The 25,167-nt window shown below is 53.2% G+C and overlaps 1 protein-coding gene across 1 annotated transcript in view; it reads left to right on the top strand.

Moving 5' to 3' along the window:
• The window catches only part of LOC147120742 (natural resistance-associated macrophage protein 2-like), a 135,430-nt gene extending 112,740 nt beyond the window's left edge, over positions 1 to 22,690 (top strand). Inside the window, exon 5 of the mRNA XM_085984248.1 lies at positions 22,664 to 22,690. Within this exon, the coding sequence (XP_085840374.1) occupies positions 22,664 to 22,690 (27 nt within the window). The remainder of the gene's footprint in view (positions 1 to 22,663) is intronic.
• The last annotated feature ends 2,477 nt before the right edge of the window (positions 22,691 to 25,167 follow it).

The raw sequence follows: 25,167 nt of genomic DNA, 5'->3' as shown, positions 1-25,167 counted from the left end.
AGGTGGGTCGAACCAGAACTGGACACAGTGATCAAGGTGGGTCTAACCAGAACTGGACACAGTGATCAAGGTGGGTCTGACCAGAACTGGACACAGTGATCAAGGTGGGACTGACCAGAACTGGACACAGTGCTCAAGGTGGGTCTGACCAGAACTGGACACAGTGATCAAGGTGGGTCTGACCAGAACTGGACACAGTGCTCAAGGTGGGTCTGACCAGAACTGGACACAGTGCTCAAGGTGGGTCTGACCAGAACTGGACACAGTGCTCAAGGTGGGTCTGACCAGAACTGGACACAGTGATCAAGGTGGGACTGAACAGAACTGGACACAGTGCTCAAGGTGGGTCTGACCAGAACTGGACACAGTGCTCAAGGTGGGTCTGACCAGAACTGGACACAGTGCTCAAGGAGGGACTGACCAGAACTGGACACAGTGCTCAAGGTGGGTCTGACCAGAACTGGACACAGTGCTCAAAGTGGGTCTGACCAGAACTGGACACAGTGCTCAAGGTGGGACTGACCAGAACTGGGCACAGTGATCAAGGTGGGACTGACCAGAACTGGACACAGTGCTCAAGGTGGGACTGACCGGAACTGGACACAGTGCTCAAGGTGGGACTGACCAGAACTGGACACAGTGCTCAAGGTGGGACTGACCAGAACTGGACCCAGTGCTCAAGGTGGGACTGACCAGAACTGGACACAGTGCTCAAGGTGGGACTGACCAGTACTGGACACAGTGCTCAAGGTGGGACTGACCGGAACTGGACACAGTGCTCAAGGTGGGTCTGACCAGAACTGGACACAGTGATCAAGGTGGGTCTGACCAGAACTGGACACAGTGCTCAAGGTGGGTCTGACCAGAACTGGACACAGTGCTCAAGGTGGGTCTGACCAGAACTGGACACAGTGCTCAAGGTGGGTCTGACCAGAACTGGTCACAGTGCTCAAGGTGGGTCTGACCAAAACTGGACACAGTGATCAAGGTGGGACTGACCAGAACTGGACACAGTGCTCAAGGTGGGTCTGACCAGAACTGGACACAGTGCTCAAGGTGGGTCTGACCAGAACTGGACACAGTGCTCAAGGTGGGAATGACCAGAACTGGACACAGTGCTCAAGGTGGGTCTGACCAGAACTGGACACAGTGCTCAAAGTGGGTCTGACCAGAACTGGACACAGTGCTCAAGGTGGGATTGATCAGAACTGGACACAGTGATCAAGGTGGGACTGACCAGAACTGGACACAGTGCTCAAGGTGGGACTGATCGGAACTGGACACAGTGCTCAAGGTGGGACTGACCAGAACTGGACACAGTGCTCAAGGTGGGACTGACCAGAACTGGACCCAGTGCTCAAGGTGGGACTGACCAGAACTGGACACAGTGCTCAAGGTGGGACTGACCAGAACTGGACACAGTGCTCAAGGTGGGACTGACCAGAACTGGACACAGTGCTCAAGGTGGGTCTGACCAGAACTGGACACAGTGCTCAAGGTGGGACTGACCGGAACTGGACACAGTGCTCAAGGTGGGACTGACCAGAACTGGACACAGTGCTCAAGGTGGGTCTGACCAGAACTGGACACAGTGATCAAGGTGGGACTGACCGGAACTGGACACAGTGCTCAAGGTGGATCTGACGAGAACTGGACACAGTGATCAAGGTGGGACTGACCAGAACTGGACACAGTGCTCAAGGTGGGACTGACCAGAACTGGACACAGTGATCAAGGTGGGACTGACCGGAACTGGACACAGTGATCAAGGTGGGACTGACCGGAACTGGACACAGTGCTCAAGGTGGGTCTGACCAGAACTGGACATAGTGCTCAAGGTGGGACTGACCAGAACTGGACACAGTGATCAAGGTGGGACTGACCGGAACTGGACAATGTGATCAAGGTGGGACTGACCGGAACTGGACACAGTGCTCAAGGTGGGTCTGACCAGAACTGGACACAGTGCTCAAGGTGGGTCTGACCAGAACTGGACACAGTGCTCAAGGTGGGACTGACCAGAACTGGACACAGTGCTCACGGTGGGTCTGACCAGAACTGGACACAGTGCTCAAGGTGGGTCTGACCAGAACTGGACACAGTGATCAAGGTGGGATTGACCAGAACTGGACACAGTGCTCAAGGTGGGACTGACCAGAACTGGAGACAGTGCTCAAGGTGGGACTGACCAGAACTGGACACAGTGCTCAAGGTGGGACTGACCAGAACTGGACACAGTGCTCAAGGTGGGCCTGACCAGAACTGGACACAGTGCTCAAGGTGGGTTTTAACCAGAACTGGACACAGTGCTCAAGGTGGGACTGACCAGAACTGGACACAGTGCTCAAGGTGGGACTGACCAGAACTGGACACAGTGATCAAGGTGGGTCTGACCAGAACTGGACACAGTGCTCAAGGTGGGTCTGACCAGAACTGGACACAGTGCTCAAGGTGGGACTGACCAGAACTGGACACAGTGCTCACGGTGGGTCTGACCAGAACTGGACACAGTGCTCAAGGTGGGTCTGACCAGAACTGGACACAGTGCTCAAGGTGGGTCTGACCAGAACTGGACACAGTGCTCAAGGTGGGTCTGACCAGAACTGGACACAGTGCTCAAGGTGAGTCTGACCAGAACTGGACACAGTGCTCAAGGTGGGTCTGACCAGAACTGGACACAGTGCTCACGGTGGGACTGACCTGAACTGGGCAAAGTGCTCAAGGTGCGTCTGACCAGAACTGGACACAGTGCCCAAGGTGGGACTGACCAGAACTGGACACAGTGCTCAAGGTGGGACGGACCAGAACTGGACACAGTGCTCAAGGTGGGTCTAACCAGAACTGGACACAGTGATCAAGGTGGGTCTAACCAGAACTGGACACAGTGATCAAGGTGGGACTGACCAGAACTGGACACAGTGATCAAGGTGGGTCTGACCAGAACTGGACACTGTGCTCAAGGTGGGACTGACCAGAACTGGACACAGTGCTCAAGGTGGGACTGACCAGAACTGGACACAGTGCTCAAGGTGGGTCTGACCAGAACTGGACACAGTGCTCAAGGTGGGTCTAACCAGAACTGGACACAGTGATCAAGGTGGGACTGACCAGAACTGGACACAGTGCTCACGGTGGGACTGACCAGAACTGGACACAGTGCTAAAGGTGGGACTGACCAGAACTGGACACAGTGATCAAGGTGGGTCTGACCAGAACTGGACACAGTGCTCAAGGTGGGTCTGACCAGAACTGGACACAGTGATCAAGGTGGGTCTAACCAGAACTGGACACAGTGATCAAGGTGGGACTGACCAGAACTGGACACAGGGCTCAAGGTGGGACTGACCAGAACTGGACACAGTGCTCACGGTGTGTCTGACCAGAACTGGACACAGTGATCAAGGTGGGTCTGACCAGAACTGGACACAGTGCTCACGGTGGGTCTGACCAGAACTGGACACAGTGATCATGGTGGGTCTGACCAGAACTGGACACAGTGCTCAAGGTGGGACTGACCAGAACTGGACACAGTGCTCAAGGTGGGACTGACCAGAACTGGACACAGTGCTCAAGGTGGGTCTGACCAGAACTGGACACAGTGATCAAGGTGGGACTGACCGGAACTGGACACAGTGCTCAATGTGGGACTGACCAGAACTGGACACAGTGCTCAAGGTGGGTCTGACCAGAACTGGACACAGTGCTCAAGGTGGGTCTGACCAGAACTGGACACAGTGCTCAAGGTGGGTCTGACCAGAACTGGACACCGTGCTCAAGGTGGGACTGACCAGAACTGGACACAGTGCTCATGGTGGGTCTGACCAGAACTGGACACAGTGCTCAAGGTGGGTCTGACCAGAACTGGACACAGTGCTCATGGTGGGTCTGACCAGAACTGGACACAGTGGTCAAGGTGGGTCTGACCAGAACTGGACACAGTGCTCAAGGTGGGTCTGACCAGAACTGGACACAGTGCTCAAGGTGGGTCTGACCAGAACTGGACACAGTGCTCAAGGTGGGACTGACCAGAACTGGACACAGTGCTCAAGGTGGGTCTGACCAGAACTGGACACAGTGCTCAAGGTGGGACTGACCAGAACTGGACACAATGCTCAAGGTGGGTCTGACCAGAACTGGACACAGTGATCAAGGTGGGTCTGACCAGAACTGGACACAGTGCTCAAGGTGGGTCTTACCAGAACTGGACACAGTGCTCAAGGTGGGTCTGACCAGAACTGGACACAGTGCTCAAGGTGGGTCTGACCAGAACTGGACACAGTGCTCAAGGTGGGACTGACCAGAACTGGACCCAGTTCTCAAGGTGGGTCTGACCAGAACGGGACACAGTGCTCAAGGTGGGTCTGACCAGAACTGGACACAGTGCTCAAGGTGTGACTGACCAGAACTGGACACAGTGCTCAAGGTGGGACTGACCAGAACTGGACACAGTGCTCAAGGTGGGTCTGACCAGAACAGGACACAGTGCTCAAGGTGGGACTGGCCAGAACTGGACACAGTGCTCAAGGTGGGTCTGACCAGAACTGGACACAGTGCTCACGGTGGGTCTGACCAGAACTGGACACAGTGCTCAAGGTGGGTCTGACCAGAACTGGACACAGTGCTCAAGGTGGGTCTGACCAGAACTGGACCCAGTGCTCAAGGTGACTCTGACCAGAACTGGACACAGTGATCAAGGTGGGTCTGACCAGAACTGGACACAGTGCTCAAGGTGGGTCTGACCAGAACTGGACACAGTGCTCAAGGTGGGTCTGACCAGAACTGGACACAGTGCTCAAGGTGGGTCTGACCAGAACTGGACACAGTGCTCAAGGTGGGTCTGACCAGAACTGGACACAGTGCTCAAGGTGGGTCTGACCAGAACTGGACACAATGATCAAGGTGGGACTGACCAGAACTGGACACAGTGCTCAAGGTGGGACTGACCAGAACTGGACACAGTGATCAAGGTGGGACTGACCAGAACTGGACACAGAGCTCAAGGTGGGACTGACCAGAACTGGACACAGTGATCCAGGTGGGACTGACCAGAACTGGACACAGTGATCAAGGTGGGACTGACCGGAACTGGACACAGTGCTCAAGGTGGATCTGACGAGAACTGGACACAGTGATCAAGGTGGGACTGACCAGAACTGGACACAGTGCTCAAGGTGGGACTGACCGGAACTGGACACAGTGATCAAGGTGGGACTGACCGGAACTGGACACAGTGCTCAAGGTGGGACTGACCGGAACTGGACACAGTGCTCAAGGTGGGTCTGACCAGAACTGGACACAGTGCTCAAGGTGGGACTGGCCAGAACTGGACACAGTGATCAAGGTGGGACTGACCGGAACTGGATACAGTGATCAAGGTGGGACTGACCGGAACTGGACACAGTGCTCAAGGTGGGTCTGACCAGAACTGGACACAATGCTCAAGGTGGGTCTGACCAGAACTGGACACAGTGCTCAAGGTGGGACTGACCAGAACTGGACACAGTGCTCAAGGTGGGACTGACCAGAACTGGACACAGTGCTCACGGTGGGTCTGACCAGAACTGGACACAGTGCTCAAGGTGGGTCTGACCAGAACTGGACACAGTGATCAAGGTGGGATTGACCAGAACTGGACACAGTGCTCAAGGTGGGACTGACCAGAACTGGAGACAGTGCTCAAGGTGGGACTGACCAGAACTGGACACAGTGCTCAAGGTGGGTCTGACCAGAACTGGACACAGTGCTCAAGGTGGGACTGACCAGAACTGGACACAGTGCTCAAGGTGGGTCTGACCAGAACTGGACACAGTGCTCAAGGTGGGTCTAACCAGAACTGGACACAGTGCTCAAGGTGGGACTGACCAGAACTGGACACAGTGCTCAAGGTGGGTCTGACCAGAACTGGACACAGTGCTCAAGGTGGGTCTGACCAGAACTGGACACAGTGCTCAAGGTGGGTCTGACCAGAACTGGACACAGTGCTCATGATGGGACTGACCAGAACTGGACACAGTGCTCACGGTGGGTCTGACCAGAACTGGACACAGTGCTCAAGGTGGGTCTGACCAGAACTGGACACAGTGCTCAAGGTGGGTCTGACCAGAACTGGACACAGTGCTCAAGGTGGGTCTGACCAGAACTGGACACAGTGCTCAAGGTGTGTCTGACCAGAACTGGACACAGTGCTCAAGGTGGGTCTGACCAGAACTGGACGCAGTGCTCACGGTGGGACTGACCTGAACTGGGCAAAGTGCTCAAGGTGGGTCTGACCAGAACTGGACACAGTGCCCAAGGTGGGACTGTCCAGAACTGGACACAGTGCTCAAGGTGGGACTGACCAGAACTGGACACAGTGCTCAAGGTGGGTCTAACCAGAACTGGACACAGTGATCAAGGTGGGTCTAACCAGAACTGGACACAGTGATCAAGGTGGGACTGACCAGAACTGGACACAGTGATCAAGGTGGGTCTAACCAGAACTGGACACAGTGATCAAGGTGGGTCTAACCAGAACTGGACACAGTGATCAAGGTGGGACTGACCAGAACTGGACACAGTGCTCAAGGTGGGACTGACCAGAACTGGACACAGTGATCAAGGTGGGACTGACCAGAACTGGACACAGTGCTCAAGGTGGGACTGACCAGAACTGGACACAGTGCTCACGGTGGGTCTGACCAGAACTGGACACAGTGATCAAGGTGGGTCTGACCAGAACTGGACACAGTGCTCAAGGTGGGACTGACCAGAACTGGACACAGTGCTCAAGGTGGGACTGACCAGAACTGGACACAGTGATCAAGGTGGGTCTGACCAGAACTGGACACAGTGCTCAAGGTGGGTCTGACCAGAACTGGACACAGTGATCAAGGTGGGACTGACCGGAACTGGACACAGTGCTCAATGTGGGACTGACCAGAACTGGACACAGTGCTCATGTTGGGTCTGACCAGAACTGGACACAGTGCTCAAGGTGGTTCTGACCAGAACTGGACACAGTGCTCATGGTGGGTCTGACCAGAACTGGACACAGTGCTCAAGGTGGGTCTGACCAGAACTGGACACAGTGCTCAAGGTGGGTCTGACCAGAACTGGACACAGTGCTCAAGGTGGGTCTGACCAGAACTGGACACAGTGCTCAAGGTGGGACTGACCAGAACTGGACACAGTGCTCAAGGTGGGTCTGACCAGAACTGGACACAGTGCTCAAGGTGGGACTGACCAGAACTGGACACAGTGCTCAAGGTGGGTCTGACCAGAACTGGACACAGTGCTCAAGGTGGGTCTGACCAGAACTGGACACAGTGCTCAAGGTGGGTCTGACCAGAACTGGACACAGTGCTCAAGGTGGGTCTGACCAGAACTGGACACAGTGCTCAAGGTGGGTCTGACCAGAACTGGACACAGTGCTCAAGGTGGGTCTGACCAGAACTGGACACAGTGCTCAAGGTGGGACTGACCAGAACTGGACCCTGTGCTCAAGGTGGGTCTGACCAGAACTGGACACAGTGCTCAAGGTGGGTCTGACCAGAACTGGACACCGTGCTCAAGGTGGGACTGACCAGAACTGGACACAGTGCTCAAGGTGGGACTGACCAGAACTGGACACAGTGCTCAAGGTGGGTCTGACCAGAACAGGACACAGTGCTCAAGGTGGGACTGGCCAGAACTGGACACAGTGCTCAAGGTGGGACTGACCAGAACTGGAGACAGTGCTCAAGGTGGGTCTGACCAGAACTGGACACAGTGCTCAATGTGGGACTGACCAGAACTGGACACAGTGCTCAAGGTGGGACTGACCAGAACTGGACACAGTGCTCAAGGTGGGTCTGACCAGAACTGGACACAGTGCTCAAGGTGGGACTGACCAGAACTGGACACAGTGCTCAAGGTGGATCTGACCAGAACTGGACACAGTGCTCAAGGAGCTGTCTGACCAGAGACCCTGTACAGTGTGACCGTTATCCCCTCTGACTTTTATTCTACTGTTCTAACGATGCTGTTTAACATATTACGGGCTTTGTTCACTGTTCCTCTGCATTGGTTGGACATGTTGGCTGTCCATTCGACGGAGACTCCTAGGGCTCGTTCAGCATCATCCTTATCTGTTTTAATACCATTCATGAAGTATGTGTTTTATCTACTTTTCCTTCCTGTTTACTGTAACTTACGCTGTAAATTCCACCTTCCGTTGTTCTGCACACTTGCAAATTATGTCCACCTCATTCTATCATTTCAGAGCTGCCCCCTCCAACTCCCGAGCTCCTCCTAGTTTGATATCATCATCAAATTCGACCAGTTTCACAGAATCACAGAAACCCCACAGTGCAGATAGAGGCCATTTCGGCCCATCGAGCCTGCACCGACACATATCCCACCCAATCCCCGTAACCCCTACACCAACACATATCCCACCCTATCCCCGTAACCCCACGTATTTAATCCCCCTAACACTAAGGGTCAATTTATCATAGCCAATCAACCTAACCCGCACATCTTTGGACTGTGGGAGGAAACCGGATCACCCGGAGGAAACCCACGCAAACACGGGGAGAATGTGCAAACTCCACACAGACAGTCGCCCGAGGCCGGATTTGAACCCGGGTCCCTGGTGCTGTGAGGCAACAGTGCTAACCACTATGCCACCGTGCACCGAGTTTACATTGAGTTTCTGCATCCAAGCCATTGACGCAAGTTAGAGACAGTAATAATCCCAGCACTGAGCCCTAGGGCACCCCACTCAGTACTTCCGTCCACCTCTAAGAAGTACCACCTGACAGCCAAGGGAAACCTCACAGATCTGTAAAATGGCAGGCTGTCTCGAGTTATGTTGGTCTCCTACCCTAGAACAGGTGCCCAGCTCTTTGCTGTAAAGTGCTGATAAAGGGCCTGTGAAGGAAGTAAGTATTCAGAGGGGAATCATGGAACCTCATGTAATGGGAGTGGTCTGTATTAAGCCAAGTGCATTGTAACACAGCGCTGATACCTCCCATGTGTTATACTCCAGCTAGTAATAGTGCTAAGGGCCGCTCCACGGCCCAAAGTTCCTGGGTTGGGTCTTTCCTCTTCCACCCCTCTGCCCCAATCAAAATTTACATGTCCTGGCCTGCTCGAATGGACAGGCCATGTTTGAATGTGACCTGATTGGACCAAACCAGATCTGATCAATTAGGACAAAATGTTCCTCGTGAATCAGTGCTTATGGTGCCTGTACCCAACGCGAGGCACAGCCTGTACCCAGTGCGGGGCGGTGCCTGTACCCAGCGCGAGGCGGTGCCTGTACCCAGCACTGGGCGGTGCCTGTACCCAATGTGGGCCAATGCCTGTACCCAGCGTGGGGCGGTGCCTGTACCCAGCGTGGGGCGGTGCCTGTACCCAGCGCGGGGCGGTGCCTGTACCCATCGCGAGGCGGTGCCTGTACCCAGCACGGGGCGGTGCCTGTACCCAGCGCGAGGCAGTGCCTGTACCCAGTGTGGGGCGGTGCCTGTACCCAGCACTAGGCGGTGCCTGTACCCAGCGCGGGGCGGTGCCTGTACCCATCGCGAGGCGGTGCCTGTACCCAGCATGGGGCGGTGCCTGTACCCAGCGCGAGGCAGTGCCTGTACCCAGTGTGGGGCGGTGCCTGTACCCGGCACTAGGCGGTGCCTGTACCCAGCACGAGGCAATGCCTGTACCCAGCGCGAGGCGGTGCCTGTACCCAGCGCGAGGCGGTGCCTGTACCCAGTGCAGGGTGGTGCATGTACCCAGCACAGGGCGGTGCCTGTACCCAGCGCAGGGTGGTGCCTGCACCCAGAGCGAGGCGGTGCCTGTACCCAGCGCAAGGTGGTGCCTGTACCCTGCATGGGGCGGTGCCTGTACCCAGCGCAGAGCGGTGCCTGTACCCAGCGCAGGGTGGTGCCTGTACCCAGCGCGGAGCGGTGCCTGTACCCAGCATGAGGCGGTGCCTGTACACACCGCAGTGCGGTGCCTGTACCCAACACAGGGCGGTGCCTGTACCCAGCATGGGGCAGTGCCTGTACCCAGTGTGAGGCGGTGCCTGTACCCAATGCGAGGCACAGCCTGTACCCAGCGCAAGGTGGTGCCTGTACCCAGCATGGGGCGGTGCCTGTACCCAGTGCAAGGCGGTGCCTGTACCCAGCGCAGGGCGGTGCCTGTACCCAGCGTTGGGCAGTGCCTGTACCCAATGTGAGGCACAGCCTGTACCCAGCGCAAGGCGGTGCCTGTACCCAGCATGGGGCGCTGCCTGTACCCAGCGCGAGGCGGTGCCTGTACCCAGCGCAGGGCGGTGCCTGTACCCAATGTGGGCCAATGCCTGTACCTAGCATGGGGCGGTGCCTGTACCCAGTGCGGGGCGGTGCCTGTACCCAGCGCTAGGCGGTGCCTGTACCCAGAGTGGGACGGTGCCTGTACCCAGCGTGGGGGGGTGCCTGTACCCCGCGCAGTGCGGTGCCTGTAACCAACGTGAGGCGGTTCCTGTACCCAGCGCGGGGCGGTGCCTGTACCCAGCGCGAGGCGGAGCCTGTACCCAGTGAGAGACGGAGACTGTACCCAGCGCGGGGCGGTGCCTGTACCCAGCGCGAGGTGGAGCCTGTAACCAGTGAGAGACAGAGCCTCTACCCAGCGCAAGGCGGTGCCGGTACCCAGCGCGGGGCAGTGCCTGTACCCAGTGCAGGGCGGTGCCTGTATCCAGCGCGGGGCGGTGCCTGTACCCAGCGCAGGGCAGTGCCTGTATGCAGTGCGGGGCAGTGCCTGTACCCAGCACGAGGCGGTGCCTGTACCCAGCGTGAGGCGGTGCCTGTACCCAGCGCAGGGCGGTGCCTGTACCCAGCATGGGGCGGTGTCTGTACCCAGCACGGGGCGGTGCCTGTACCCAGTGCGAGGCGGTGCCTATACCCAGCGCGAGACGGTGCCTGTACCCAGCGTGGGGCGGTGCCTGTACCCAGCACGAGGCGGTGCCTGTAAACAGCGTGGGGCGGTGCCTGTACCCAGCGCGGGGCGGTGCCTGTACACAGTGCGAGGCGGTGCCTATACCCAGCGTGGGGCGGTGCCTGTACCCAGCACGAGGCGGTACCTATACCCAGCACGAGGCGGTGCCTATACCCAGCACGAGGCGGTGCCTGTACCCAGCGTGAGGCGGTGCCTGTACCCAGCGTGAGGCGGTGCCTGTAGCCTTCACTTCCCCTCTCCTGAATGTGCTGGCTCTGGCGGGGGGTCGGTATTGTTCCACGATGACTGGGCCTTCTCCGATCCTTCACTCATGCGGCCATTCTTAATGCGAGAGTCTAAACAGTGAAGATCACAGGTTATTGAACCATTGGAATTTTTACAGCGAAGCCCAAGCCCATGCTATCACACATGCACCTTTCCGATGGGGGCACTGGATAGCAATCAGAGCAACGACCCTGGCTGAGCTATCTTCTCCCTAACCCGGGGGTTTGGACAGTGATGCAAGAGCAGGATCACGGTGTGCACGAAGCTCTGCCAGTTGCTCGAGCTCACGCTGTGAGATTCGGAGCTTGAGGAGCGGCTGGAGTCACTGCAGTGCATCAGGGAGTTCGAGAGTTTCCTGGAAGTGGGTCACCCTACTGCCACAGAAGGTGCAGGAGGTGAGGGAGTGGGTGATCACCAGACAGGGTAGGAGGAAGACTCAGGTAGCGCAGGAATCCCCCAAGCCAGTGGCACTCGCTAACCGGTTTTCAGTTTTGAATACCAGGGAGGGTGACGACTCCTTGGAAGAATGCAGTAGGAATTAAACCCCTGGCACCACGAGAGATTTGACTGCACACAGGGGAAAAAGAAAGAGCAGAAATGCAGTAGTCATAGGGGATTCCATAGTTAGCAGCATAGACAGGCATTTCTGCAACCACAAACATGATTCCCGAATGGTATAAGAACATAAGAATTAGGAGCAGGAGTCGGCCATACGGCCCCTCGAGCCTGCTCCGCCATTCAATAAGATCATGGCTGATCTTCGAGCTCAACTCCGCCTGATCTCCATATCCCTTGATTCCCCATGAGTCCAAAAATCTATCGATCTCAGCCTTGAATATACTCAAAGACTCAGCATCCACAGCCCCCTGGGGCAGAGAATTCCAAAGATTCACCACCCTCTGAGTGAAGAAATTCCTCCTCATCTCGCTCTTAAATGGCCGACCCCTTATCCTGAGGCTATGTCCCCTAGTTCTAGACACTCCAGCCAGGGGGAAACAACCTCTCAGCATCTACCCTGTCAATCCCCCTCAGAATCTTGTATGTTTTAATGAGATCACCTCTCATTCTTCTAAACTCCAGAGAGTATCGGCCCATTCTACACAATCTCTCCCATTGTACTTTCCTCAAGGTCTCATGCAGGTCTTTTACGAACCTGTCCCGGTTGACCTCCCTCATTTGGGCTTCGGTCAGGACCGGTACCAACACGTGAGTCGGGGTCCTCACCGCCCTACCGGTCATCAGCTCATACGGAGAGTGCCCTGCGCTTTTGGAGAGGCTGGCCCGGATATTCATGAGAACTAGAGGCAGGACCTCGTCCCATTTCTTTGGGTACCCCCCTATCTCCTTCCTAAGCCTTTCCTTTAAGGTCCGGTTCATCCTTTCCACTATTCCCGATGATTGGGGGTTGTGGGCCACATGCCATTTTCCCTGTATCCCTAAAAGTTTCAGGGTGGTCTGCAAGACTTGTCCTGTGAAATGGCTCCCCTGATCTGATTCCATCACCTGGGGCAATCCCCATCGGGAGAATACATCCCTTACTAGGATCTTAGCCGTGTTTAACGCTGTGGCTGTTCGACAAGGGAAGGCCTTAACCCAATTAGAGAAAACATCCACCAACACCAGACAATACTTGTTGTCTGCTTTTGTGGTGGGCAGGGGCCCAATGAAGTCTATTTGTATAGAATAGAGGATCTAAGGATCCTTATCTGAGGAAGGATGTTCTTGCCATGGAAGGAGTGCAGCGAAGATTCACTAGGCTGATACCTGGGACGGCAGGAATGACGTATGAGGAGAGATTGGGTCGATTGGGCTTGTACTCGCAGGAGTTTAGAAGAATGAGAGGGGATCTCATTGAAACTTATAAAATTCTAACAGGATTAGACAGACTAGATGCAGGAAGGATGTTCCCGATGGTCGGGGAGTTCAGAACCAGGGGTCACAGTCTAAAGATAAGGGGTAAGCCATTTAGGACAGAGATGAGGTGGAATTTCTTCACCCAGAGAGTGGTGAACCTGTGGAATTCTCTGCCACACAAGGCAGTTGAGGCCAATTCATTAAATATATTCAAGAAGGAGTTAAATATATTTCTTAAGGCTAAAGGGATCAAGTGATATGGGGAGAAGGCAGGGACAGGGTACTGAATTTGGATGATCAGGCATGATCTCATTGAATGGCGGAGTAGGCTCGAGGGGCCGAATGTCCTACTCCTGCTCCTATCTTCAATGTTTCTATGTTTCTATGAATGCCATGGTCCCTCTAACCTCCTAATCTGTCCCAACGGTGCCTTTCTACGGTGGGGTTCTAGATTATTCGCAGCGCACACTAGGCACTCACTGCAATACTCCTTCACCTCTTCCCTGAGATGAGGCCACCAACCCACCTCCTCCACTTTCTTCCAGGTATTTTCCGGCCCTGGCTGTCCAGCTCCCGGACCCCCGTGAGCTAGCTGTATAAATTCCTCCTGGTACTGTGTGGGCACGATCCACCTTTCCCCTTTAAACAACATCCCCTCTTTGACCACTATATCTGCTGCTCCAAAAGGACCATCAATTGGTTCCACTTCTACCCTTTTCTTAATCACGGTTTTTAAAACCGCATCTTGTGCTTGAACCTGGGTCAGGTCTGGGGGCAACTTCACCTCCTGTGGGCCCTCCATATCCCTTATGGCCGCGATCTGTCCAGATCGGTACGGGTCCCAAAGTACTCCCTCCCTGGCCCCTTTTTTGCCAACTCGTCGGCCTTCTGGTTACCTTTCCATTTAGACTCGGTTTTTGAGTGCGCCTTTACTTTTTCAATGTAATGCTCCCCTTTATTGCCCGTAACGCCCAGGATTGTGTTCAGCAGTGGGGCGATTACTGACGGTTTCCCGTCGGCGGACTTGAATTCTCGTCTAGCCCATATTGCCAGATACTCAGTGCAAGAATTGCACGTGAACAGGTCTGAGCATATTGTGTAGGGGGTTGGGAATTCCTCGGGATGCCTGACCACATAAGCTACAGCCGCCAGCTCAGCCTGCTCTGCGCTCAGTGTGCTGGGGAGTTTGATGGCTTTCTCTATTCCCAGCCCCTGGGTCATAAATCCCACACCCTGCCCTACACTCTCCATTTGTCACCGAGCTGGACCCACCCACATATATATCTCTCCCTGTCGGATGTTGCCCGGCCCGGAATCCCACGTTTACATCCCATACCCCTTCTATAGTGCACACATGATTCGTCCCTGGATAAATCATGTTCAAGGCCAGCTTAGGTTCCGCCAATCTTTCCACCCTCAGGTTCATCTGGGAGAGAAGCAATGTCCAGTGGGCAATACGACTGCTACTCACTGTCCCATCTTTTATCCTCCCGTCCAATAGCATCTGTGTCGGGGTATGACATGTCAGTAAGGTTATTAAAGATGACCCCGTAAATAATTGGAAACGTTTGACGGACCAATAGCTCGCCAAAAGGTGTCTTTCACAGTTGGAGTAACCCCTCTCCACATCTGTCAGGACTCGGGAGGCATAAGCCACTGGCCTCAACTTGTCATGTCGTTCTTGGAGCAACACTGCACTCAAACTATCCCCAGTAGCTGCTACCTCCAGATCAAAATCTTTGTTCCTGTTTATTGCTCCTGGTGCGGGTGCAGTTTGTAAATTTTCCTTTAGGTGAGTAAATGCCTCCTTACAACTCTCATCCCAACACCATCCTACTCCTTTCCTAAGGAGTCTAAGCAAAGGGGCTGCCGTGGCTGCATAGTCTTCAATAAAATCCCTGCAGTACCCTGTCATTTTTAATGTGGAAGCAAATCATCCTTGGTTCCGAGGGACTGCCTAAGAAGAAGAAGAAGTTTCTCTCTTAACTCGTTGTGTTTTTTCTGATTCACACATTCCTGAATCAAGTTTATCACTTCTTCAACGGGACTCGGTCTCCTTTGGTTAAACGTTCCATCAATAATACCTGGACTTCCTCCGCACAGGCGCCTCTGTCTAATTTACTCTGATATGCATTAACAAAAATTTTACTAGCCATTTGGTGAATTTCCTAACAGACCTCTAACATCAATAACTATCGGCGCGCAATTCTCGGGCACTCCCCACTCCCTGCGGGGTTTATCCCTCCTCAAGGGTAGCAGCTGATCAGGAAGCTACTTTTGAGGTCCGATCTATTACACAATACTCGCCACTTTGTCTTGTCCCATCTGGGGTACCAATTGTAAGATCTTAATGATCTCTCAGAGTTCTTGGACAAGACACCAATAGGCAGCAGTTAGTATGTTTGAGCAATAGATCAAGATTTATTAAGCTTACAGCGTAATATACTTAACATTAGGCGATAGTTTTAACGAGTAGCTCACAGCCCTTGGTCTCATAGAAACATAGAAGATAGGAGCAGGAGTCAGCCATTCGGCCCCTCGAGCCTGCTCCGCCATTCAATGAGATCATGGCTGATCATCTAAATTCAGTACCCTGTCCCTGCTTTCTCCCCATTCCCCTTGATCCCTTTAGCCTTAAGAAATATATCTAACTCCTTCTTGAATATATTTATATGATCTCTGGAACCTGTCGGACACAGATGACGTTTTCTTAAGTCTGTTCCTTTGTTCTCGCAGTAAGTCTGTGTAAAGTTGTTATTTGAGTATCGAGGTTTTAACCCTTTTCTCATCAAAGGTTGGGTTGGCCAGTGTCCATATATGGGCCTAGAAATTCATTATAGCCACTTTTGGGGCGGTAAAGTCGGGCGGCCGCTAAAGTTTGCGGCCGGCGCAAATTCGAGGCCACTTCGCCGATATTCATTAGCTTCGCCTTAAGAGTTTGCTCGAGCGCTAAAACTGGCGATGCACGGCTCTCTTTAGGCGCTGAGCGATACCGCCGAGGCCGGGCGCAGCGCAGGTGCGGCCATTTCTTGATTGACAGCAGACACTCTGGCGCCGGCCAGCTCTTAAGGGGGAAGGGTCGGCTTGGTCTGCTGCCACGCCCTGGACACTGGAGCCCTCCAGCTAGGCCTGAACACTGCTGCTGGACCCAAATAGCGCCTCAAAGTATGGAGAAGGCCTGTGAACGAGCGCAGCGCTTCTCAGAGCATGATCTGAGGGTGCTGGTTAGCGCTGTGGAGAAGAGACGCCATATTTTGTTCCTAGACAATGGGAGGAAGCCGCCGGCCCGCGTCTACCAGAAAGCCTGGAAGCATGTCGCCACCAGGGTGACATCCAACAGTGAGGTCACCAGGAGCGCTGTACAATGCCGCAAAAAGCTCAATGACCTCGCCAGGATTGTCAGGGTGAGTACCCTTTCCAGTATCCTCCTCATCCTTGCATGTGCACCTCACATTATGGGCAAAGGGACCTGAAAGCCCGAATGGCCAGCCCTCATGCAGCAGCTATGGGACAGTCATGAGCATCAATTGCACATTGTGCACTTAACACACTGGCCAGGCTATTCGACCATGGGAGGCAGTGCACACAAGATCAGGGCTACACACTGGCCAGGCTATTCCACCATGGGAGGCAGTGCACACAAGGTCAGGGCTACACACTGGCCAGGCTATTCCACCATGGGAGGCAGTGCACACAAGATCAGGGCTACACACTGTACTTAGAGGCCGTCCTTTCTCTTGCAGGCCAAGCTGGCCAATAATAAGAGGAGCCGGACTGTGACCGGGGGAGGCGGACCCCAGATCCAGCCGCTCACCGAGCTGCAACAGCGCGTGGAGCGCATCATGGGTGCCCGGGTGATTGGCCCCGTTGCATCTGGAGATGCCGACCCTGTTCTGGGCACCAATGGTAAGGACATCACCTTTTGGACCTCTCTCGTCCCACTTGCGCATCAGATCTACATCCTTTGCCACTGTCCGACCAATGCGCTGAATGCCACCACTCATGCATCCCTCGCTGACGCCCTCTCCTCACTCTAAAGCTACTCTTGTGCCTTCCTGCTTTCAGATGGTGAGGAGGAGGTCCCTGAAGTTGCCAGTGACAGCCCCTCAGAAGAGGAGGAGGAGGAGGAGCAAGAGGAAGGCGGCCCATCAGGGGACCCCTCAGCCGTGGCAAGCCATGCCACTGTAGGGGAGACGTCTTCCCTGGAGGGGAGCGTGGGGGAAGTGTCGGAGGGGAGTGTAGCTCCTGGGACCAGCGGCCTACAGAAACGCGGGAGGGGGGTGGAAGCTCAGCGGCCTTCTCCCCAGAGGGGGGAAGGGTCGGAGGGGAGTCCAATTGCTGGGCCCAGCGGCGTCCAGCAACGCAGGAAGGGTCGGCCAGTTCGGCGGCCTTCTCCCCAGAGGGAGAGTCCGGCCTCCAGTCCGGACACGGTCAACGCCGAGGAGATGCGCCGCCTTGAGGACATGTCCGCGGACTCGGAGCACCGGCACACGGAGCTCATGGGGGTAGTGGGACGGATGCCTGAGGCCATCGAGTCCCTGTCTCGGAGTGTCACCGAATTCGGGGCCTCTCTGGCAGCGACTGGCCAGGTGATCAGTGGTGCCGTTCAGTCACTGGCTGCTCTGATGCGGTCACAGAACAGGGCAACACGGGCACTCACTGCTGCCACACTCGCTGTGTCAGCCCGGCATCGCCAGGGCACCCGGCGCGCTGCAGCAGCACAGCGGTCTGTCCCTCGGCAGATTGCTGCGCATGCTGCAGTGCTGGCCTGGGCGAGTGCCAGTGTCTCAGGCAACCAGCGAGCGCCTGCCATCCGCCAGCTTGCCCCCATTCCTCCAGCCGCCACTGCCACTCCCCCAGTGGAGCTGCCACGAGCTGCTGCAGCGACTGATGCTGGCCAGCCACAGCTGCAGCATTCACCAGCCGGCCCCTCGAGGGCCAGACCTCGTCTAGCCCGACCCCCAAGGGCATCTGCCGTCACGACATGTGCCCCTCAGGAGCCTTCCCCCAGCCTTGCAGCAGCCACTGGCCTCACTTTGAGGAGGAGCAGCAGGGCGTCCAGGGGCCGGCAAAGTTTGCAGAAGGCATCGCCCTCGCGGGACACAAAGTAGAGGGTGTGTCCAAATGTTGTGTTTTTTGGAATGGGTGTTTTGTGAGGGCCGAGGATGAGGCCATTTTTGTTTACATCTTTTGTTAATCCTCCCCAGGTTGTGGGAGTGAGTCATGTGTGTGAGTGTTTTTTGGGGGTTTCGTGTGTTCTTGGTTTTCATGTGGGAAGGGCCCTGAGTTTGTACAATAAACCATTTTATTTATTCACATTGTCCATGTTTGATCTTTGAAGTCTTTGTTGCCTTAACCGGCTGAGGGCTTGCGGAGCGGCTGCAATCATGTTCTTTCATTGGCACAAGCCATTCCCTGACAGGGGGCCTAGAAGTGACGTTCAATAAGCCACCGACGGGCGGCCCTTGGACCTTCTGCCTCCCTCCTGGGCTGGTACTCCTCGTCCTCCTCCTCCTCATGCTCCTCCTGCTCCTCCTCCTGAGGTGGTGGTCCAACGTGAGGTGGCAGTGCCTGAGTCCTGCGGATAGCCAGGTTGCGCAGCATGCAGCAAACGACGACGAATTGGGAGACTCGCTCCTGCGAATACTGGAGGGCTCCCCCGGAGCGATCCAGACAGCGGAACCGTTGCTTCAGGACGCCGATTGTTTGTTCGATGAGGTTCCTGGTCGCTTGATGGCTCTCGTTGTATGCCTCTTCAGCAGGGGTCGTGGGCGCGCGGAGCGGGGTCATGAGCCAGGTACACAAAGGATAGCCTTTGTCCCCGATAAGCCATCCTCTTGGGTGAGGCTGTGCCTGGAAGATGTCAGCCACAGTAGTCTGTCGCAGGATAAAGGCATCGTGGCTGCTGCCTGGAAAGCGGGCATTGACAGCTAGGATGCGCTGCCTGTGGTCACACACCAGCTGTACGTTGAGGGAATGGTAGCCCTTCCGGTTGCGGTAATCCTCGGGATGGTCCAGAGGTGCCCGCAAAGCCACATGCGTGCAGTCAATGGCGCCCTGCACCATGGGGAAGTCCGCAATTCTTGCAAATCCCACTGCACGCTGCTGCTGCCTCTCCAGGGTCATGGGGAAGGAGATGAATTGGCGTCTCCTTCTGAAAAGGGCATTGGTGACCTGGTGGATGCAGCAATGCACGGCGAACTGGGATATGTTAGCAATGTCCCCAGCAGCTGATTGGAAGGAGCCGGTGGCATAGAAGTTCAGAGCCACCGTCACCTTCACTTCCACCGACAGAGACGTCCTGCACCTCAGCTGTGGACGCAGATCTCTGTGAAGCAGCTGGCAGATCTCTGCAACCACCTCCCTTCTGAATCGCAGCCTCCTAACACATTGCGCGCCAGTCATGTTGAGATACGAGACCTGCTGGCGGTATTGCCTGAGTGGGTAAGGCCCATGTTGCCGACGCCTGTTGCCCCCTCTGCGTCTAGCCAGGGCTGCCCCTCTCACACAGCGTCTGCGAGCCCTTCCGACATAATCCTGAAACTCAGCATTGGCACCCCATGCAGCCACCATAATATGCTGGCAAACAATGAGATATCAGTGAAGGCAAATTGCAAAGCTCTGGCCTGAAGCCAAAAATATCTGTCCTAGTGTTGGGCCAAAGCAGTAAGCTCCCTTCCTTGTTTTTTTTCAAAAAATCCGTTGCACAAGAGTGATTGCTGCAAAATGGCTGCACTTTATAGTGCAGGGTAAGTGCCCTTTAATTTGCGCTCCCCGCGGCCCGCTTCAGCTGTGCACCGTTCCACTCCACAGTCGTTAGGGGCGCCCGGCGCACAATGGGCCGGCGCGACTGAAGTTCCGGTTTGGGGCGCACAAAGGGCGTTGCACGAGGAAATGACGCGCGCAAAGACTTTGCGCCGGCGCTAAATGTCTACTGAAGTTGGGGCGAGGTCGCGCTGCGCCCGGGCGCTAAGCGCCTAGCGCTCGAGATCTACTCCTCCTAAGGCGCTAACGGCTGGCGCAGCCAACTGAATTTCTAGGCCAGAGTGTCTGGGACACATTAATGATTAACCCGCATGGGGACTTTGCTGTCAGAGAAGGAAAACGACAAAGTCCAAAGTGCCGTTTGCCCCACTCAGTGTGACCTTGAAATATTGTGTCCAGGCTGATGATCTGTTCTCACCATATGATCCTTCCCCCCACATTGACCTTTCTGAGCTCCAGCCAGGTGGTTCTAAATACCCAGGTGGCAAAGACAAAAATCTACATTTTCCCAGCCCTGAGGAGACGGGTTTGGAGGCGGGACAGTTGACAAAATGTTAAAAACTGAGGGCAGTTTCAGAACCCGCATCCGTGCTCAGGAGGCTGGATGAAGAAATTCACCCCTTCCCACAAACAGAGCAGGTGAACAGCCTCTCCCAGTGTGAACCCGCTGGTGTGTCAGCAGGCTGGATGAAGAAATTCACCCCTTCCCACAAACAGAGCAGGTGAACGGCCTCTCCCAGTGTGAACCCGCTGGTGTGTCAGCAGGCTGGATGGCCGAATGAATCCTTTCCCACACACGGAGCAGTGGGAGGCATTCAAGGAGGAGATCCGGACAGTTCAGAACAAATATGTGCATTTAATATGTAGGGTAAAGAAAAAAAGGGAGTCGTTTGACAGAAACCGAGAGCTAAATACTGCAGGATCTTTAGCGGAGTACAGAAAGTGCAGGGGTGCAGTGAAAAAAGATGTTAGGAAAGCAAAGGGAGAGCATGAGAAATTCTTGGCAAGACAAATCAAGGATAACCCAAAGGTGTTTTATAAATATATTAAGAGTAAGAGGATAACTAAAGAAAGTATAGCGCCTATTAGAGATCAACAGGGTACTCATTCTGTGGAGGCGGGAGGTGTCGGTAGGTTTCTTAATGATTAGTTTGCGTCTGTTTTCACAACGGAGAGTGGCGATGCAGACATTGCTATCACGGAGGAGGAGTGTGAAATGTTAGATAAAATAAATATACTGAGAGAGGAGATATTAAGGGGTTTAGCAGCTTTAAAAGTGTATAAATCCTCAGGCCCAGATGAAATGCATTCCAAGCTGTTAAGCGAAACAAAAGAGGAAATTGCAGAGTCCCTGACCATCATTTTCTAATCCACTCTGGCTTCAGTTGTGGTGCCGGAGGACTGGAGGACTGCTAATGTGGTACCCTTGTTTAAAAAGAGAGAAAAGGATAGACCGAGTAATTATAGGTCAGTCACCTAACCTCGGTGGTGGGAAAGTTCTTGGAAAGAATTCTGAAGGACAGGAAACATCTTCATTTAGAATGCCACCGATTAATCAAGAATAGTCTACAGGGAGTTATTAAGGGATGGTCGTATCTGACAAACTTGATTGAATTTTTTGAGGTGGTAACAAGGAGGGTAGATGAGGGTAGTGCGTTTGATATAGTGCATATGGCTTTTGATAAGCTTCCACATGGCTGACTGGTCACAAAGTTAAAAGGCCATAGGATCCAGTGCAAAATGTCAATTTGAATTCGAAGCTGAGTCGGAGGCACGAGGTAGGTTGTAATGGTTGATCGGTGTTGTTGTGACTGGAAGGCTGTTTCCAGTGGGGTTCTGCAGGGCTCAGTACTAGGTCCCTTGCTTTTTGTGGTATATATCAATGGTCTAGACTTGAATATAAGGGTTATGGTTAAGAAGTTTGCTGATGATACTAAAATCAGCTGTACGCTTGAAACTGAAGAAGGAAGCTGTAGACTGCAGGAACATATCAATAAATTGGTCAGGTGAGCAAAACATTGGCAATTGGAATTCAATCCGGGGATGTGTGAGGTAATCTAGTTGGGGAGGGCTAACAAGGAAAGGCAATACACTTTAAATGGTAGGACACTGAGTAGTGCAGAGGAACAATGGAACCTTGGAGTGCATGTCCACAGATTCCTGAAGGTAGCAGGCCAGGTAGATAAGGTGCTTGAGAAGGGATACGGAATGCTTGCCTTTATTAGCCGTGGCATAGAATAAAATAGCAGGGGGGGATATCCTTCAACTGTATGAAACACTAGTTAGGCCTCAGCTAGAGTACTGCGTGCAGTTCTGGTCACCACATTACAGGACAGATGTGATTGCACTAGAGAGGGCATGGAAGAGATTTACAAGGATGTTGCCGTGAGTAGAGAATCTTAGCTATGAGGAAAGACTGGATCGGCTGGGTTTGTTTTCTGTTAAACAGAGGAGGTTGAGGCGAGACCTTATTGAGGTGTATAAACTTATAAGGAGCCTAGATAAAGTGGATGGAAGGGACCTATATCCCTCAGCACAGCAGTCAGAACCTGGGGGCACTGATTTAAAGGAATTGGTGGAAGGGTTAGAGGGAATTTGAGAGGTAATGCCTTCACCCAGACGGTTGTAGGGGTCTGGAACTCACTGCCTGATAGGGTGGTAGAGGCAGGAACCATAACCACATTTAAAAAGTACTTGGATGTACACTTGGGATGTTGTAACCTGCACGGCTGCTGACGTTATGCCCAGTGCCAGCATCGGGCGCTCGCAGGGCAGGTACAGGACTAGTTAGATAAGAGGCTCCCAGTAATTTCTGATTTTCCTTATTTTTTAGATTGCGTACTATGGAGCTTCATCCTAAATCCTGGAATTCTTTGCTGCTGTCGGCCTCCATTGTGACCCTCACTACAATCCTGCCGACTTTATCTGTGATTATCTCAAATTTCTGACCAGCCTTGAGATGGTACGATATGCCCCTAGATCGAAATGTATCTTCAACTTCCTCACCTTGACGTCGATCGTGGTCCAATTACCTCAACTAGGCTTGTAGTCTCTGCAATATCGAAGATTAAGAGGTTGATTTGATGAAGATAGGAGCAGGAGGAGGCAGTTCAGACCCATCGAGCCTTTTCCGTCATTCAATGAGGTCATGGCTGATCGGTATCCCAATTGAGAACTATGGGCCTTTGCTCCATATCCCTTAATAACTTTGGTTTGCAAAAATCTACCAATCTCGGACGTAACATTAACAATTGACCTAGCATCAATTGCAGTTTGTGGAAGAGAGCTCCAAACTTCTACCACCCTTTGCGTGTTGAAGTGTTTCCTAACTTCATTACTTGAAGATCTGGATCCAACCTTTAGGCTATGTCCCCTACCTCTAGACTCCCCTCCCGCTGACAACCAGCGTAGATGTACCAGAATGACACTTGGACTCCCAGGGTTAAAATACGAGGAGAGATTACACAAACCAGGATTGTAATCCCTGGAATTTCTCTCCATCTATCCTATCAGATCCCCTTAATATCTTGAAAACATCGAACAAGTCACCCCTTAACCTTGTAAATTCCAGGGTATATAAAACTTGTGTGTGTAATCTCCCCATGTAACTTAACCTTTGGATTCCAGATATCATTCTGGTAAATCTACGCTGCACTACCTCCAGGGTAAATATATCCTTCCTACGATGTGAAACATAGAAATATAGAAGATAGGAGCAGGAGTAGGCCATTCGGCCCCTCGAGCCTGTTCCGCCATTCAACGAGATCATGGCTGAACATTCAAATTCAGTACCCTGTCCCTGATTTCTCCACATACCCCTTCATCCTTTTAGCATTAAGAAATATATCTAACTCCTTCTTGAATATATTTAATGAATTGGCTTCAACTGTCTTGTGTGGAAGGGAATTCCACAGGTTCACCACTCTCTGGGCGAAGAAATTTCTCCTCATCTCTGTCCTAACTGGCTCATCCCTTATCCTTAGACTGTGACCCCTGGTTCTTGAAACCCTGCCATCAGGAACACCCTTCCTGCATCTAGTCTGTCTAGTCCTGTTAGAACTTTATGTTTCAATGAGATCACCTCTCATTCTTCTAAACTCCAGCGAATATAAGTCTAATCGACCCATTCTCTCCTCATAAGTCATTCCTGCCAGCCCAGGTATCAGTCTGGTGAATCTTCGCTGCACTTTCTCCATGGCAAGAACATGCTGCCTCAGATAGGTTGATCAAAACTGCACACAATATTCAAGGTGTGGTCTCACCAAAGCCCTGTACAACTGCAGCAAGACATCCTCGCTCCTGCACTGGAATCACCTCGCTATGAAGGCCAACATTCCATTTGCCTTGTTAACAGCCTGCTGCATCTGCATGCTTACCTTCAGCGACAGGTGCACAAGGACACCCAGGTCTCGTTGCACTTCCCCATTTCCCAATCTATTGCCGTTCAGATAGTCATCTATCTTCCTGTTTTTGCAACCGATGTGGATAACCTCGTATTTATCCACATTATACTGCATTTGCTATGCATCTACCAATCACCTAACCTGCCCAAACCATACTGGAGTTTCTCTACATCCTCCTCACAGCACACACGCCCACTCAGCTTTGTGTCATCTGCAAAATTGGAGATATTACATCTAGTATTCGCTCGCCTAGATCATTTATATATATTGTGATTAGTTGGAGTCCTAGCAGCGATCACTACGATGCCCCACTCGTCACTGCCAGCCACTCGGAAGAAGATCAGTTTTTCCAACACTTTGCTTCCTATCTGCCAAACCGTTCTCGAACCAACACAGTATCTTATCCCCAATCCTGTGTGCATGAACTTTGCACGCTAATCTCTTATGCAGGAGCTTACTGAAAGCCTTCTAAAAGTCCAAATACACCACACCACTGGCTCACCCTTATCTATTCTACCAGTTACATCCTCAAAAACTTGCTGTAGATTATTCAAGCATGCTTTAACTTAAGCAAATCCATGTTGACTTTGTCCGATCCTGTCAGTATTTTCCAAGTGCTCTGCTATTACATCTTTTATAATGGACTCTAGCATTTTCCCCACTACCGATGTCAGGCTTACCGGTCTAGAATTCCCCATTTTCTCTCTTCCACCGTTTTTAAAGAGTGGGGATAGATTAGCTATCCTCCCGTCCATGGGAACTGTTTCAGAGTCTATATAATTTTGGAAGATGACCAGCAATGCATCTACTATTTCTAGGGCCACTTCCTTAATTACCCTTGGATGCAGATTATCAGGCCCTGGGGACTTATTGGCCTTCAATCCCGTCAATTTCCCTAAATCCATTTCCCTACAAATACTTGTTTCATTCAATT

Source organism: Somniosus microcephalus, chromosome 4 (genome assembly GCF_052327205.1).
Source record: "Somniosus microcephalus isolate GS21.2 chromosome 4, FLI_Smic_1.0, whole genome shotgun sequence".
In the NCBI taxonomy this organism is placed as follows: domain Eukaryota; kingdom Metazoa; phylum Chordata; class Chondrichthyes; order Squaliformes; family Somniosidae; genus Somniosus; species Somniosus microcephalus.
The sequence above is the reverse complement of the archived record's forward strand: the minus strand, read 5'-3'. Positions and strand labels throughout refer to the sequence as shown.